This window comes from Pongo abelii, chromosome 8 (genome assembly GCF_028885655.2).
Source record: "Pongo abelii isolate AG06213 chromosome 8, NHGRI_mPonAbe1-v2.0_pri, whole genome shotgun sequence".
Lineage (NCBI taxonomy): Eukaryota > Metazoa > Chordata > Mammalia > Primates > Hominidae > Pongo > Pongo abelii.
In genome coordinates this window covers 24577688-24594150 of record NC_071993.2, presented here as the reverse complement: position 1 = coordinate 24594150, position 16463 = coordinate 24577688, and the positions used below count along the sequence as shown (strand labels likewise).

The 16463-nt window shown below is 42.4% G+C and overlaps 1 protein-coding gene across 13 annotated transcripts in view; it reads right to left on the bottom strand.

Annotated features, from left to right (window-relative positions):
* Positions 1-16463, bottom strand: part of KIAA1217 (KIAA1217 ortholog) — a 380568-nt gene that overhangs the window by 108348 nt on the left and 255757 nt on the right. For all 13 annotated transcript variants that reach the window (XM_054522069.2, XM_054522071.2, XM_054522074.2 and 10 more), the window contains exons 4-5: positions 7254-7452; positions 2009-2102 (exon numbers count right to left, since the gene is read on the bottom strand). In XM_054522069.2, the coding sequence (XP_054378044.1) occupies positions 2009-2102; positions 7254-7452 (293 nt within the window). The remainder of the gene's footprint in view (positions 1-2008; positions 2103-7253; positions 7453-16463) is intronic.

The following is a 16463-nucleotide window of genomic DNA, read 5'->3' as shown; positions in this document are numbered from 1 at the left end:
CCTGTGTGGAAATGGCTCTACGTGATAGGAACAGAACTCTCAGCACCATGGAACTCCAGGGTGAAGGCTAGACATAGCAAAAAATAAAGAAATTCAAGGAGCAAAGACATTGATGAATGTCTCCGAGAAAGAGAATAACAGAGTAATAAAAGGCAAATGGTGCTGTAATATTTAGTCCATGCTTCACGATTGGCATGACTCAATCTGTCTCCATGTGGCTCTGGTTTACACATAAAGTGTAACTGGCAAAATAAGCCTGAAAATCCTAGAATTTCTGAAGTAGCGACACAGCTTTCAATTCAAGTCACACATCATTTCTGACACAAAAATAACAGCAGTTGAGTACGTGAGAGGCCTTTCCCTCCAGAAGTGTAGGCTCTGATCCCACAATGTCGTCATTCATATTCCAGTCCAGAAGGACACAGACCTTCTCCCAGCACTTTCAGCTAGATCTGCTGGCTTCTTTTATGGTTCTAAACTTACCCCATATGGAAAGCAGAATGTTGGTCCCCGAAAAATGTCTGCATCCTAGTCCCCTCAACCTGTGACTACATCAGGTTACATGGAAAAGGGGGAATCAAGATTGCCAGTCAGCTGACCTTGAAATAGGGAGATTTTTTCTGGAGGATCAGGGAGGCTCAATGTCCTTAAGGTGTCCTTAAAAGTGGACGTGGGAGGGTTAGGGATGTGACCATGGAGGCAGGGTCAAAGGGAAGCTATCTTGCTGGGTTTGAAGATGGAGGAAGAGGACAGCAAACCAAGAAATGTTGATGACCTCTGGAAGTTGGGAAGAAAAAAGAAAAGATTCTCCTTAGGGCTTCCAGAAAAGAATGCATACCTACCTGCTGGTGACCCCTTATGTCAGAACAGAGAGACTTTCAGTCTACAGACTCTAGAAATGGAAAGGAGTAAATCTGTGTTGTTTTAAGCCACTGAATTTGTCCTAATTTATTACAGCAGCAACAGGAAACTAATATGTACTATCAGGAAGCAGAGACAGCCTCGCTCAGGAACAAAACTGCATCTCCAAGGCAGAACAGTGCCTGGGTTTCTTTGGCAATAAAAGGTAATCATTTATTTTTTTTTTCCAGTTAAACTTGAGCATCCAGCCAAGTGCTAATCTGTAGAAAAGATGAGAAAAAATGGCACAGTGTCTTCCAAATGTGTGTGTGTGTGTGTGTGTGTGTGTGTGTGTGTGTGTGTGTGTGTGTGTGTAGGGGGTGTACAGCTGAGAAGCTAATCTTCTTTTTACCTCCCAGTTTTGCTACAGAGGAATGTAGCCTTATTTTTAGAAACTCAATCCCTTTCTAGTGGACCTGCATTAATGTGATCTTAAAATCTGCTTTTTCAGTTTCTCCTTTTTTTTTTCTTCAAAACATCCCCGTGTGCTTTGAATGTTTGGATAATCTCCTGAGACAATCTAAAGCTAGAGAATTTAGTTCCCAAATCATGCAGATTTTTGTATTATGCCCTCAACATTGTTCAGAGAGGATATGGTAATATTTAAGACAGCACAACAACAAAATTCTTCCAGGGTAGCTCCTGAATTAGAAGGTGAGAAATTGAATTAGAATGTTAGAACTTGGAAGAGCTAATGTAAGAATATGAATAGATTTTCCATGCAATTGTGCACCTTGCTGTTTGCCTGTTTGTATGTTAGTTTTGCCTTAATTGGAGGAAAGAAATGCAAGAGATCTCCTGAGCTGGTTAATACACTGTGGACCAGGGACCCTTTTATAGGAAGATTTTCAGAATTTATTTAAAGTAAAGACATAACTCCTTGCTTAAAGATAAATTAGGATGTGTCCAGCCTTATTTTAATCCCTTTGCCCTAAATAACCAGGAAATTTTACTTCTCTACCAAGAACAAATAATGATCTACTAGGTAAGATGAGTGCAGAGAACCCTCCAAAACTCAGTTGTAGAGTGTGATTACATCAGAGTACAAGCAAAAGGAGGGACGCTTTGACCCACTGAAGATAATTAAAAATAGGACGGAAACACTTACCCTCATGTCTCCATTCATAGTTTTTGGTGTGTGATTAAACGCATGTGCAGGATCCTTGTTGTACACTTTGAGGAGTGATCTGTCTTGAATGTTCCTGGAATCAAAAACATCGATAACTATGGCAGATGAAAGAAGCCTGACTTTGGCCATTTCCTTAGCCTGCCCTTAAAGATCAGGTAAAAAACATGAACAGACAATCCAAAGGCTATCTACAGTACGCCAGTCAAAAGCTATGTGACCGTAAAATAGGCAATTATAAATAAGGAAAAGAAGAAGAAAAATGACTTCAGCTTTTCTCTCCTTTTCTTGTTCCCCAGGAAAGTATTATTCCTCCAGTATAGCTCCCCACCCATAAATGTTGGGTAGCATGAACTTTCTTTCAAGATTCCGAGTATGGAAAGCTAAGGCTTAAAAAAAAAACAATAAAGTTCCAATATTTACAATACATTCAAAGAGATTTGGTTAATATTTAAATATTTAATTGTTTACTTTTCCCAAACACCTGGTTTGCTGCTTATCTAATGAATGTACATGAAAGAAGATTTTTTTTCTTTTTCTTTTTTTTTTTTGCCTTCAAACACTTTCGGCAACTGAAAGAAAAGGTATCTGGAGTCCAGAAAAAAAAAAAAACAGTACCACAAAGATCTAATATCTTTACCATGCCTTTTTTCCTTCCACAGTGGGTTAGAAAAATAGTTTTTCTATATACAAATCGAATTGCTGGATGTGAAGAAATAGCAGCAGATAAATTCTTCTTTTTTCTCTGAACCCAGCTCTTAGAGCCAAGGTGTCATAATGTAGCAAAAGACAGGGTCAGAGCCTACCTTAAAATTATTGAAGAGCACATGAATATCTATGAAGTCCCTCTCCCTCCATGTTCAGCTTTCATCAGCAGAAGGGCCACCCAAGGCCCTTTTGGCTCTGTCTACACTGCGATCCCTTCCAACGCCGGCTGGGCTAGCTCAGAGAAATGTGTGCAGGAGGATGAATTCCTCTCTTCCAGGTGCAGCCTCATTTAGTGGGCTGACCCAGTCACTGGGATTACAGGCTTGTGTTTCTGTTTTAACTGAAGTGGAGGATTCTTGGACTAGTCTTGTTTCTCTCCTTTAAATATCCGCCAGTAATTGCTTTGAAGAAGTGACTAGCCCAAGCTTGCACGGTTGCTCCAGTAGCTTGTTAGAAGTCGGCTTGAGGGGGAACCAGCAGCCCTGTTATTAAACGGGGCTGTGTGAATATGAAGGGGAGACTCACAGAGGTAAGGATGTGGGGATTCACTAAAGGAGCTCCCCATTTGGCCAGTGAAAGGAGTCACAGGCGAGGACGTGAAAAGCTAGAAAACCTCACGGGAGCCATGAAAAAGACTAACTGTGATTCTGGAGGTATTTAAAATGCATAAGGTTGGTTTATCATGACTTTAGAAACATATTCATCTGAGATGAACCAACAGTAAAGGCCGGGGTTGCATTTACTGTGGCAACATTTACTACACAATATTCTGACCGGACCTGAACTCTCGGTAGCATTTCCCTAAGGAAAATATGAGGAGCCTAACACAATGATAGATAGGCAACTGTTTAGCAAATATGCTCGCGCTTCAGAAACACTGAAGGATGTGCAATGAAATCTGTCTCTGAATTTAGAAGATTAAAGTCACTGTCTCCAGTTGAAATCTACATGATACTTTTCTTTTGTCTTTTTTTTTTTTTTTTTTTTTTTTGAGACGGAGTCTCGCTCTGTCGCCCAGGCTGGAGTGCAGCGGCACGATCTCGGCTCACTGTGAGCTCCGCCTCCTGGGTTCACGGCAGTCTCCTGCCTTAGCCTCCCCAGCAGCTGGAACTACAGGTGCCTGCCACCATGCCCGGCTAATTTTTTGTATTTTCAGTAGAGACTGGTTTTCACTGTGTTAGCCCGGATGGTCTCAATCTCCTGACCTTGTGATCCGCCCACCTCAGCCTCCCAAAGTGCTGGGATTACAGGCGTGAGCCACTGCGCCCGGCCTTTTTTTTTTTTTGTCTTATATAATGCTGGTGGTGAAAATTTCTTCTACCATTCAAATAAAATATACTCGAGGCATTTTATGCATAAAATCAAGAAATAGAATAATTCTTTGGAAGCGACATGCATGTGCTTACATAGCATAAACATTACTGTCATCACCAAATAAAACATTGTCTTGATTTGAACATTTTTAGTTTCATTTTTTTTATTTAAATCAAAGTAACTGAAAAGTAAAATTACAGACAAATTTATAAATCAATGATCTTTCCACTTAAATATTTTAAATGAGAGTTTTTTTAAAAAAAAAAAACATTAGGCTATCAGGCCAGGAGCAGTGGGTCATGCCTATAATCCCAGCACTTTGGGAGGCCTAGGTGGGCAGATCACTTGAGGTCAGGAGTTCAAGACAAACCTGGCCAACATGGTGAAACCCCATCCCTACTAAAAATGCAAAAATTAGCCTGGCGTGGTGGCGCATACCTGTAGTCCCAGCTACTCGGGAGGCTGAGGCATGAGAATTGCTTGAACCCAGGAGGTGGTGGCTGCAGTGAACTGAGATCATGCCACTGCACTCCAACCTGGGCAACAGAGTGAGATTCTGTCTCAAAAAAAAAAAAAAAAAAAAGTCAGGCTATCCGTACTACAACTTACGGATCAACAAGATCATCATTTTCACAAATATCAACATACTGACTGATGGTTTCATTTATCAACTGGATTTCCAGTAAGGAGAATCATGACCTTTTCTTCTTTTTCCTCCTTCTCATTTGTTTTATTTTGTGACTACTTCTCGACTTTCCCAAACAATGTAGAAAAGAAGGCAAAGTAGCCATACTTTGAAGCTTGGGAAAAGTTCTAGAAAATGGTGACTCGTTGTAATATAAAAATCCTTGCACAGGCTGCAAGACAGTGAGGCCCAATTACTCATAATAACCTCGTCAGCCTTGAGCTCCACAATCAAGTGTGGCTTCCCTAAGTTGCATGTTTACTTGCTATTACTGTGTCCTTCAATTCCTCTAATTGCAAATGCAGAAATGTAAGATGATTGTTGTACCTGGCAGCTCTATGTAAAAACACTACATGGGATTATATTACTACAAACGTTGTCTTTAAATATAATGTGATTATTTCCTGTTTCAAGTTTACGCTCTGTGAATGCAAAAAATTTCTTTCGGTGACAGCTTGATTAATAATTTAGTTCAAAAACAAACATGAATTTTTGGGTACCCATGAATATTTAAACACATTTTTAAAAAGCTGTAAGGTTGTGCAACAGATGTAGCATCTATACCTTGAGGCATGTGTCAAACTTTGAAAGTTCTAAATTACTCATACACCTGGGCACATGTCTAAATATGTCATTTGTGATCATTGGTAGATACAGATCAGTTTACATTTATTACGCACTAGAGGCATATTTTTTAAAAGTGGTACCCATTAATTCCACGGTGAAGAAACAGGGCAACTTGCTATCCCCCCATGGTGTGGACTCAGAAACCCTAAGTTCTGCCCCCAATGATTTGGTGAGGGAACATTCGAAGGGATCAAAAAGTTCTTGACTAAGAAGTGTGAACAGCCATGTTTGGGGCAGAGCTTGGTACTTAGTTGGCTGTGTGCTTTTGAATAAGTCCCTCAAATTTTATGCGTCTGAGTTTCTGGTTCCATAAAATGAAATGGCTGGATTAGTCACTAAATAATCTGTGGAGTTCTAAAATGTTTAGAGACCATACTAGCAACTGATTACTTGTGTTGATCTAAGTCCTGTTTTCCAGGTTGTTTGGTTGGAACAGATCAAATGAGTTCTTTCTGCTGTATACATGACACCAAAATGACAATAAAGATGCTTTTGAGCCGGGTGTGGTGGCCCACGCCTATAATCCCAACCATTTGGGAGTCTGAGACTAGAGGATTGCTTGCCTCAGGAGTTCCAGACCAGCCTGGGCAACATAGGGAGATTCTGTGTCTACAAAAGATTTACAAATTAGCCAGATGTGGTGGCATGTGCCGGTAGTCCCAGCTACTCGGAAGGCAGAAGTGGGAGGATCATTTGAGCCCAGAAGGTGGAGGCTGCACTGAGACATGATCATGCCACTGAGGTCCAGCCTGGGTGACAGAGAAAGACCCTGTCTTCAAAAAAAGAGAGATGAGGCCAGGCATGGTGGCTCACACTTGTAATCCTAGCACTTTGGGAGGCCGAGGCAGGTAGATCACCTGAGGTCAGGAGTTTGAGACCAGCCTGACCCACGTGGTAAAACCCCATACCTACTAAAAATAGAAAAAAATTAGCTGGGCCTGGTGGCGGGTGCCTGTAATCCCAGCTACTTGGGAGCCTGAAGCAGGAGACTCACTTGAACCCAGGAGGCGGAGGTTGCAGTAAACAGAGATCGCGCCATTGCACTCCAGCCTGGGCGAAAAAGCAAGACTGTCTCATAAAAAAAAAAAAAAAGAGAAGGAGAGAGAGATGCTTTGGTTTCTAACCAACTCTCAATCCCATCAATAGCAGGAGTCCATTTAGCTTAATTTTGGAGGATATTCAACTGGGAGCCCTGGGGAAAGGCCACCTGGAAAGTAAGATCTTTGGGTAAAGGACAACTATTTAAGAAATGAATGGAAAGTAAGATGCTTCTCAGTCTCTTTTCTTGTGGAAAATAATACAGAGCCCACTGCTTTTATTCTAACTTGTTACGTGTAAAAAACGACCCAGTGGGATCATTACCTAAAATGTCCACAGGGTCTGTCTATGGAGGAAAGAACACTTGAGAGGGAATTGGGAAAGTTCCAATATGAATGAAGTACTGCCTTCAACTCTTATGACCTTGATCAGGTCTCTCTACCACCTTTTTGGGCCTTAGTTTCCCTAACTCTTAGATAAAATGGTGGACTGAATCATTTCTAATGTTCTTTTCAGATGTAGCACTCAAAAATCTGTGAGGGAGAAGTTTGTCCTCATTTTTATAAGCTATACCTGGTAAATGAATTGTAGAAAACCAGATAGTGAAATCATCTGACTGGGTGAAATAAGCCAACCAATCAAGATAATGAATCTACTTTCTTCATTAGGATATAGAGAAATTAGAATTTGGTATAAACTATGAAAGGGATATGATGGACAAAACAAACAAACAAAAAACCAAAATAAAACCACTCTAAATGCAATATAGTGGGTAAAAAAAAAAACCCTCAGAAACAAACAAACAAAAAAAACTCTAATGCAAAATGGCAGGCAAAAAATGATGTCACAACTTACCTTACATCATTTAATTCATAATAGACATTTCTGCTTTCATCTTTGATGTAAATGGCGACACTGGGCGATTCCAGCATTTTCATGGTGAGCTGCTGTGGAAAGGCACTTACGAAGAGAGCACGGATTGTGTCTGCACTTGTGATTTCATTCGGCATCCTGAGCTGCTTGGTTTCATCTCCATACTGGAGATAGAGAACCCCTGCACACAAAGGAAACCGTTATTAGTCACAGGTCAAGACTCAGGGGACGCACAGCACAAGCTGAGCCACTTCTTCCCTGCTGCACTTAGGAACGTTCAGGACAAGCTTGGCAAGCAAGTAACAAGAGATCTAGGTTTGGAATTTCCAAGGAATGCACTGTTTGGTTATTGCGTAAGTACCCACCTTCATTCTTTGAAGTCCAAGCAGGTGTTAGAAAGCTTAATTTTCAATTATTTTAAATTCAGGGGCTGGGTGCAATGGCTTATGTCTGTAATCCCAGTGCTTTGGGCGGCCTTGGCAAGAGGATCGCTTGAGGCCAGGAGTTCGAGACCAGCCTGGGCAATATAGCGAGATCCCATCTCTTTGGAAAAAAAAAAAATTAGCTGGGTGTGGTGGTACATGCCTGTACTCTCAGCTACTCAGGAGGTTGTGGTGGGAAGATCACTTGAGCCTAGGAGTTGGAGGCTGCAGTGAGCTATGATCGCACCATTGCACTCAAGCCTAAGTAACAGAGTGAGACTATCACTCAAAAACAAATAAACAAACAAACAAACATGCAAGAAGAAACCTCTGGTAGCCTAAAGCAAAAGACAATACTTGGCCAGGCGTAGTGACTCACGCCTGTAATCCCAGCACTTTGGGAGGCTGAGGCAGGCAAATCACTTAAGGTCAAGAGTTTGAGATCAGCCCGGCCAACATGGTGAAACCCCATCTCTACTAAAAATACAAAAATTAGCTGGGTGTGGTGGCACACGCCTGTAATCTCAGGTACTCAGGAGGCTGAGGCAAGAGAATTGCTTGAACCTGGGAGGTTGCAGTGAGCTGAGATCATGCCATTGCACTCCAGCCTGGGTGACAGAGTAAGACTCCATCTTAAAAAAAAAAAAGACAGTACTTAATTCCCTGGAAAAGTGTGTTTAGAAATCTGACCTCATAGAGTGATTTTTTTTTTCATGTCTTTCATTAACTAGGAACACAATCATTATAGCCATAGGTAAGCTACATAGCTTAAATCTTTCTAGTCCATTCAGAAACATTTTCAGTGGAAATGCAACAAGATTTCTGTGGTTCTAATACATATTTATTGAATGTTTATATCGTGCTAAACTATCTGTAAGAAAAGAATCCGGCACCACAATGTTTCAGAAATAAAATGGAAAAAGCACAAGATCCCAGAGTTCCCAGGGGGTATGTGGGCCCCAGTGCACCCTACCTTCTAGCACTCACTCCCCTGTGGAGAGCAGTTCCGTTCCACGTTGATTCTGGGCTTGGCTGTGTGACTTGCTTTGGCCAATGGGATATTAGCAAGTGTGATGCAAAAGGAAAGCTTGATACATGTTTGCACCCTGGAGTTTGTCATCTTGGTGAGCTTGGTTTGGGGATGTTTCCTTTCAGAACTCAGCTTCTGAGGAGTTCAACCCAGCCACACAGGGTGGTCACATGCTGAAGAACCACCCCATCTAAGCGCCCATTTTACAGCTGGAACCATTGAGGTTATGTGGATGAGCCATCTTAGGAGTGGACTCCCCGGCCCCAGGTGAGCTACCCCAGCTGATGCCAGCAGAAATGAGATGGCCCCTCCAAGCACTGTCCAAATTGCAGAATCATAAGCAAATAAATGACTGTCATGTGAAGTCACTATGCTTAGGGTGATTTGTTATTCAGAAACAGATGACTGAAACAGGGTATCTACAATCCTGACACTGAATTTGAGTCTTGCTTTTTGTGAGAATCTACTGGGGGTGAACTACTACCATTGGAGTAAGCTTTGGCAAGGGAGACTCAAAAGAGAAAAGAATGACTTCCGGTTCAATATGGCAGCCCATGTAATACATTTGTCTCTGCTTCCTCCAGAAATTCCATTAAAGTGACAATAACGGATACGAAAGCATACATCAAAGAAGTAATGGAATGAGAGAGGAACTAACAGTAGACAAGAGCAAGCTGATACCTAAACCTTCAAGGGAATAACTCAACATAAAACACGCAGAGCCAGGGAAACTCAGGAAATGAGGCTCCCAACCCTTCTGAAGGTAGAAATGCAGAGTGAGTTGAATGCATGATGCCTGACTGAACTTGATTTTAAAATGGTGTAGCACAAACGTCCCCAGCCTTCAGGCTACAAACCAGTACCAGTCCTTGGCTTGTTAGGAACCGGGCCACATAGCAGGAAGTGAGCCATGGCTGAGCGAGGGAATCTTCATCTGTACTTACAGCTGCTGCCCATTGCTCGAATTACTGTCTGAGCTCCACCTCCTGTCAGATCAGCGGCAGCACAAGATTCTCATAGGAGCGTGAACCCTATTGTGAACTGCGCATGGTGAGGGATCTGGGTTGCATGCGCCTTAAGAGAATCCCATGCCTGATGATCTGTCACTGTCACTGATCACCTCCAGATGAGACTGACTAGTCACAGGAAAACAAGCTCAGGGCTTCCACTGATTCTACATCATGGTGAGTTGTATAATTATTTCGTTATATATTACAATGCAATAATAATAGAAATAAAGTGCATGCTGAATGTACTGCATTTGAATCATCCCGAAACCGTCTCCCCCTAACCCTGTCCGTGGAAAAATTGTCTTCCACAAAACCGGTCCCTGGTGCCAAAAAGGCTGGGGACCACTGATGTAGCAAATGTCCATCTCTCTTCCCACCCCACTGAGCCAAGTAGCCACCCATCGCATCCACAGAAGATGGAAGAGTCCACATCAAACACACTGGATTCTGGCTGACCAAGCATAGGGGAAGAGGCTGATATGCCCTTGACCGAATGCTGGCAAAGGGGCCAGCCCCTTAGTCAGGACACTGGAGGTTCCCCTCTAGGAATGCTGAATGACCCATGAGAAGAGACAAACTTGTGTGTGTGTGTGTGAGAGACTGAGTCTTGCTTTGCTCTGTTGCCTAGGCTGGAGTGCAGTGACATGATCACGGCTCACTGCAGCCCCAACCTCATGAATTCAAGCTATCCTCCCACCTCAGCCCCCTGAGTACCTGGGACCATAGGAGAGCACCACTACATCCAGCTAATTTTTTGTATATATTTTTTAGTGATGGGGTTTTGCCATGTTGCCTAGGCTGGTCTTAAACTCCTGAGCTCAAGTGATCTGACCACCTCGGACTCCCAAAGTGCTGGGATGACAGGCATTAGCCACCATGCCTGGCCTGACAAACAGATTTCTGAGGGTCATATTCCGATTCTGTCTGGTCACCCCATAGCGAAGCAGCCAGACCCACACATAAAACTTCCCAAAATTACAACCGTGCCTCCCTCTTACATTAACTGACTCCCAAGATGTCACAAACATTTTTATAAAAGCTTCTAACACAAATGAAAACACCCAAAGAAACAGGAAAAAGAAACTCAGAAGAGAACAAACAGTTCAGAAAAAGGGGGAGCATTTGGAGGATAAGATCAGTCTCTGGGAACCGAAAAAGGGGGAGCATTTGGAGGATAAGATCAGTCTCTGGGAACCGAAAAAGGGGGAGCATTTGGAGGATAAGATCAGTCTCTGGGAACCGAAAAAGGGGGAGCATTTGGAGGATAAGATCAGTCTCTGGGAACCGAAAAAGGGGGAGCATTTGGAGGATAAGATCAGTCTCTGGGAACCGAAAAAGGGGGAGCATTTGGAGGATAAGATCAGTCTCTGGGAACCGAAAAAGGGGGAGCATTTGGAGGATAAGATCAGTCTCTGGGAACCATGAGAGCAGAATTTAAATATTCAGTGAAGAAGAAAAAGTTGATGCAATCTCAGACAGTGGAGGTCACCTCCCCGCTGAAAAAAAGAGACCGAGAGATGGGAAGAGAGAAGAGCAATATGAAACACAGAATCATGTCAGAGCACCCAGATCCCCAGTAATGGAGATTTGGGTAAAAGAGATCAGAAAAAAAGAGTTTTCCGAAACAGTATTATAAGAATGTTCTTTTTTTCCTTGTAAACTGAAGGACATGAGATCGCAGATTGTAAAAGTTCATGAAATACTCAACACACAGGTTTGTCACTGAGACATTCCAGAAGACGGGGAAAACAGAAAATCCTAAAAGCCCCCAGAACAGGTAAAAAGTCGCAGAGGAAGGATCAGGTATCAGAAAGGCAATAGCCTTCTCAGCAGGAACTTCAGAAACCAAAAGATAATGGAGCAATGTCTTTGAAAACCTGGAGGGAAATATTTTCGATCTAGGTCTATACCTATCCAAACCATCAGTCAGGTCTCTATTAAAGTTGATTTCTCAGTGAAGCCTTCCCTAGCCTCCTCAGCTAGAATTTTAGTAGCCATTCTCTGTACTATTTCTTACTCTTATACTTGCTTTATGTCTGTTGTCTTAGTATTTTCTACTCTATGTTATAATTCATATTTTAATTAGTGATATTGCTTATGATCAGTTTCTCTTGCTAACATGTAAGTTTCATGAGCTCAGAGTTTTTTTTTTTTTTTTTAAATCTTTAAAGAGATGGGGTCTTGCTCTGTCACCCAGGCTGGAGTGCAGTGGTATGATCATAGCTCATTGCAGCCTCAAACTCCTGGCTTCAAGCAAGCCTCTCAAGTAACTGGGGCTAAGGGATTATTTTTTTTAAGGTTTTTGTTGTTTTCTACTGTATCCTTAGTACCTATGAGACTACCTGTTACATAGTAGTTTCTCAATAAATATTTGTTGAATGAATAAACGAATGATTTATTAGTCATTGAAAAGGAATGTCCCATTTGCGGGTCTATCTGAGCTATAAGAGCTTTGGCTAGATGATGTAACCAGCCTAGTAACCTCGCCCTTGGTTTGTATCCACAGTAGAGACACATTCTGAAGTGGCTGTTTCCTTGACTAGAGCAGTCCCTTCATGTCAGGCATAAGAGCTCCATGTCCCCTCTCCACTCATCCCTGTGTTGACCCTCAGCTTTTTCAGGGAACTAGTTTTCCAGAATCTCCATGCTGTTACAAATTCCTCAGAATGCAGAGAACATCTTTTAAGCCTGTCTGATCACAGATCATGCAATGTCTTGGCTCCACGTGGGATGTGTGGTGATTGTCCCATGTGATTGCTATGGTACATCAAAGGGCCAAAACCACTCTTGAGGTCCATGCTCCAGCCATGCCTGGGTGAGGCCACTGCAGAAAGGCCACTAATGGCCTCCCTACAGTTAAGTATCACAGCCTCGCTCCCAGAGATGGTCTGATTTTCATCCCCACATCTGCATTCTGTACATGCGTGTGCTTGAAATAGAATTTGTAGTCTCTGGAGTAGGAAAAAAATGGGCCTAAACTATAGTTACCTCAGGGTCTGGCTGGTGCAGCTGCCAGCTGGGTGCATGAGTCCAGTCGCAGAACGTGACAAGCCAGGCAGGATGGGAAAAATGCCTTTGCAAACAGAATAGTCTTTTCACGCTTGGCTTTTACACGGTTTGCTTTCTCAATCCAGGAAAGGTATTTAGAAATGCTTAGACTCAGAAGGAATTCTCTTAATATCCGATGGCGTTTTATTGGCACGGTGATGTACAAAAACCCACATGGTTTCTAGAGATTCCGCATGCTTTGGCACAGGCTCCCTCGCTCCAAGTTAGTGCTGGCTGCTCCAGATTCCCAGAGGTTGTCCAGGGGACTCTGCCTCCCAAACTCCCTTTTTATGAAGAAGGGATGAGGACGAGAGAAATGCATTTATAGGATGCCTGCCGTATGTCAGAAACCATGTGTATGTATTTCATCTCATCAGCACAGTATCTCTTGTCAGATGGATACTATGACCCCATTTCACAGAGAAGGAAATAAAAGCTCAGAAGGTCCAAGCAATTTGCCTAAAAGTTACAACTCATCACTAAGCTATATGTCCACTTCTGCCAAATTCATAGATGCCATGCCATCTTTCTTGAAGCATATTTCTCCTGAAATCCTGCATTTAGCTCTGTCCACCTCCTGCAAGCATCCTCTCAGGGCGACCTGAGCTATCCTCACACTTTTAGGCTGACCATCTGCTTGAAGATGTTGAAGCGTGCTGGGTGCAGCTCAGAAAAAAGATTCCCGTCTTTACCTCAACCGAAGGGAATGCCATCACAGGGCTAGAATCTATCCACATGCTGGATGGGGGTGTGGGGTAGGAGGGGGAGGCACTGAGCTCTGAAAGCTGTGCCAGAGCGAGTGTCGATATGAACCTTGCAATGCTCAGTGTCCCCCTGAGAAGCCTGAACGCTGAAGGATTCTTTCACCTCCATGGCTTAGCAAAGGCAACGTGGATTTTAACCAAGATCTCTTACATTTTACAAAAAGCAGGGTGCAGTTGGCAGGTCACATTTGTGCCCACACATCTTCATTATCTTTTGCGTCTCAGAATCAGTTCCAGAATGTGGGACATCTTCTAAAATATCTTTATCTTAACATGGTATCCAAGGATATTCACCATGTGACCTCAACTCCTCTTCCTGCCTTATTTTCCCAAAGCGTCCCACTTTGCTAGGGCACTGCAGTGGGACCGGACCTCTTATGGTGCACATTCATCCCACACGCTGCGCCACGCACTTCTCACCACCTCTTTTCTTCACATATACATCAAACCCTCTGAACAATCTTCCCCCATTGCTGCTCCATCATTTCCTCATTAGGAATGAAGGAATTAATTTACCTCACCGATGTGCTCATATTGTATTTTGTTGAGACTGCAAGCATGACTTTTTTTTTTTTCAGACGGAGTCTCGCTCTGTTGCCCAAGCTGCAGTGCGATGGTGCGATCTCGGCTCACTGCAACCTCACACCTCCTGGGTTCAAGTGATTCTCCTGCTTCAGCCTCCTGAGTAGCTGGGACTACAGGTATGTGCCCCCATGCCTGTCTAATTTTTGTATTTTTTTTTAGTAGAGATGGGGTTTCAGTATGTTGGCCAGGCTGGTCTCGAACTCCTGACCTCAGGTGATTCACCCACCTTGGCCTCCCACAGTGCTAGGATTACAGGCGTGAGCCACCACACCTGGCTGCAAGCATGGCTTTTAATCCTGCATTATGGTTCGTTGTAAACAGTTTCCCTCACCAGATGGTAAGATACAGTACAGAGTTAGGTGCCTAGTAGACGCTCAGATACCTTTAGTTGAAACACGTTAAATTATTTCTGTAACGTGGCCAAGTGAATATGATGTATGCTTGCCTTTTGGAATAGCAATACCATTTTCCCTGAAGGGCGTCTTCTGCAGGCAGCTGATGGCGACAATTCCAAATAAACTAAATGCCTCAGTTTCTCCAAATCCATTTTAGGACTATGCAGATCACCATCTGCAATACCAGTGGCAAATGGCTAACGCCTTAAATATATAAAGAAGGATCCTTATAGCATTTTCTGATGGGAAATAAGTTTTCAACTTACGAAAAATATTAAAATTAAAATAACAAGGTAAGTTTTTACACCTACAACATTGGCAAATGTTGATACAACAAATAGTGCTGACAAGGGATGGGAAAATGGGTACTCCCACATATCACTGTTGGGAAAGTAAGTTGATACCATTTCTCTGAAGGGTTATTTGTCAATGTATCAAAAGCCCCCAAAATACACATGTGGTTTGAAGCAGTAATTCAACTTTTACACATTTAGGCACAATGACATCCTTACCAAGACACTCAATGAAGTATCAATTGTAGGAATAATATAAGGTGAGGGAGAATCTCCAATAATAGGGGATTGATTTAATATGTGGTTCATTTAATAAATCTGTTCACTGGAGCACTAAGCAGTTATTAAAAGCAATTGTAAGAGGATATGGCAATGTGAAAAAACTATATTTTATTAAATGACAAAGCATATCATAAAACAGAAAGGAACTAGATTTATACAAATCAATTAATCACCTTGATGACAGTGATGGACCCCACATTTTGTGAGCCCTGAAGCTTACACAATTTTGAGTGGCTTCTTTAAGAACAAGAATACAACATTTGAAACATAAACTTAGGTATGAAAGTGAACATCTCTATTTAGAGGGGCCTGAACCTTGGTTTCGTTAGGTTCACGGTAAGTCTCCTGACCTACCTGATGACTATACACCAAAATGTTAAGGGTGGTAAGTTCACTCAGATTTCCTTATGATTTTCTATATCTTCTTTCTAAAATAAGAATGTTTTGATCTGATAATCTTCAAAGACAACTTCCTCACTAAAATCTAAAACTTTCATCTAAAAAATGGCTAAACAGACTGGTCAGTTAGGAATCCTACTCAGTTAACAGGGTAATTTTTGAAGCCAGAGGAAATAAGCCAAGGGCTGCTCAAATAAAAACTTCCAGTGGAGTTGGTAGAATGTACATTGGCATCTGAAATGGGAAAGACATTGACATTTAAGGTAAGCAAAAGATTCCAGTACAGTTAACACAGCAGCGTATCCTTAAGAGACTGTATTCAAGAATCTTACGATTTAAAACTAAAAAGAGGCCAGGCATGGTGGCTCACACCTATAATCCCAGCACTGTGGGAGGCCGAGGCGGGCAGATCACGAGGTCAGAAGATCGAGGTCATCCTGGGCAACATGGTGAAACCCTGTCTCTATTAAAAATACAAAAATTAGCTGGGCGTGGTGGCATGTGCCTGTAATCCCAGCTACTTGGGAGGCTGAGCCATGAGAATTGCTTGAACCTGGGAGGCGGAGGTTGCAGTGAGCCAAGATCATGCCACTGCACTCCAGCCTGGTGACAGAGTGAGACTCCGTCTCAAAAAAGGCAAAAACAAAAACAAAAAACAAAACAAAAAAACAACACCCAAAAAGAATATAACGTACTTAGACGTACCCTAGAGGCACCGGTAGAAATGGCTTCATTCATTCACTAGACAAGTTCCCATCTTGTGCCAGGCCTGTGCCAGGAACTCAGGAGTACAAAAGCAATCAAAAAAGTCTCAATCTCTTTCTTCTTGGAGGTGTTTTCTGGTCACCCTCTGGGTTCTAACCCCTGCAGTGGTTCTATAAATGACACTATTCTTTAGAAGTTAGCAATTCTTACCTAACACCAGCTCACATTTTGTTTCAAACACAGCAGCGATTTGAACAAG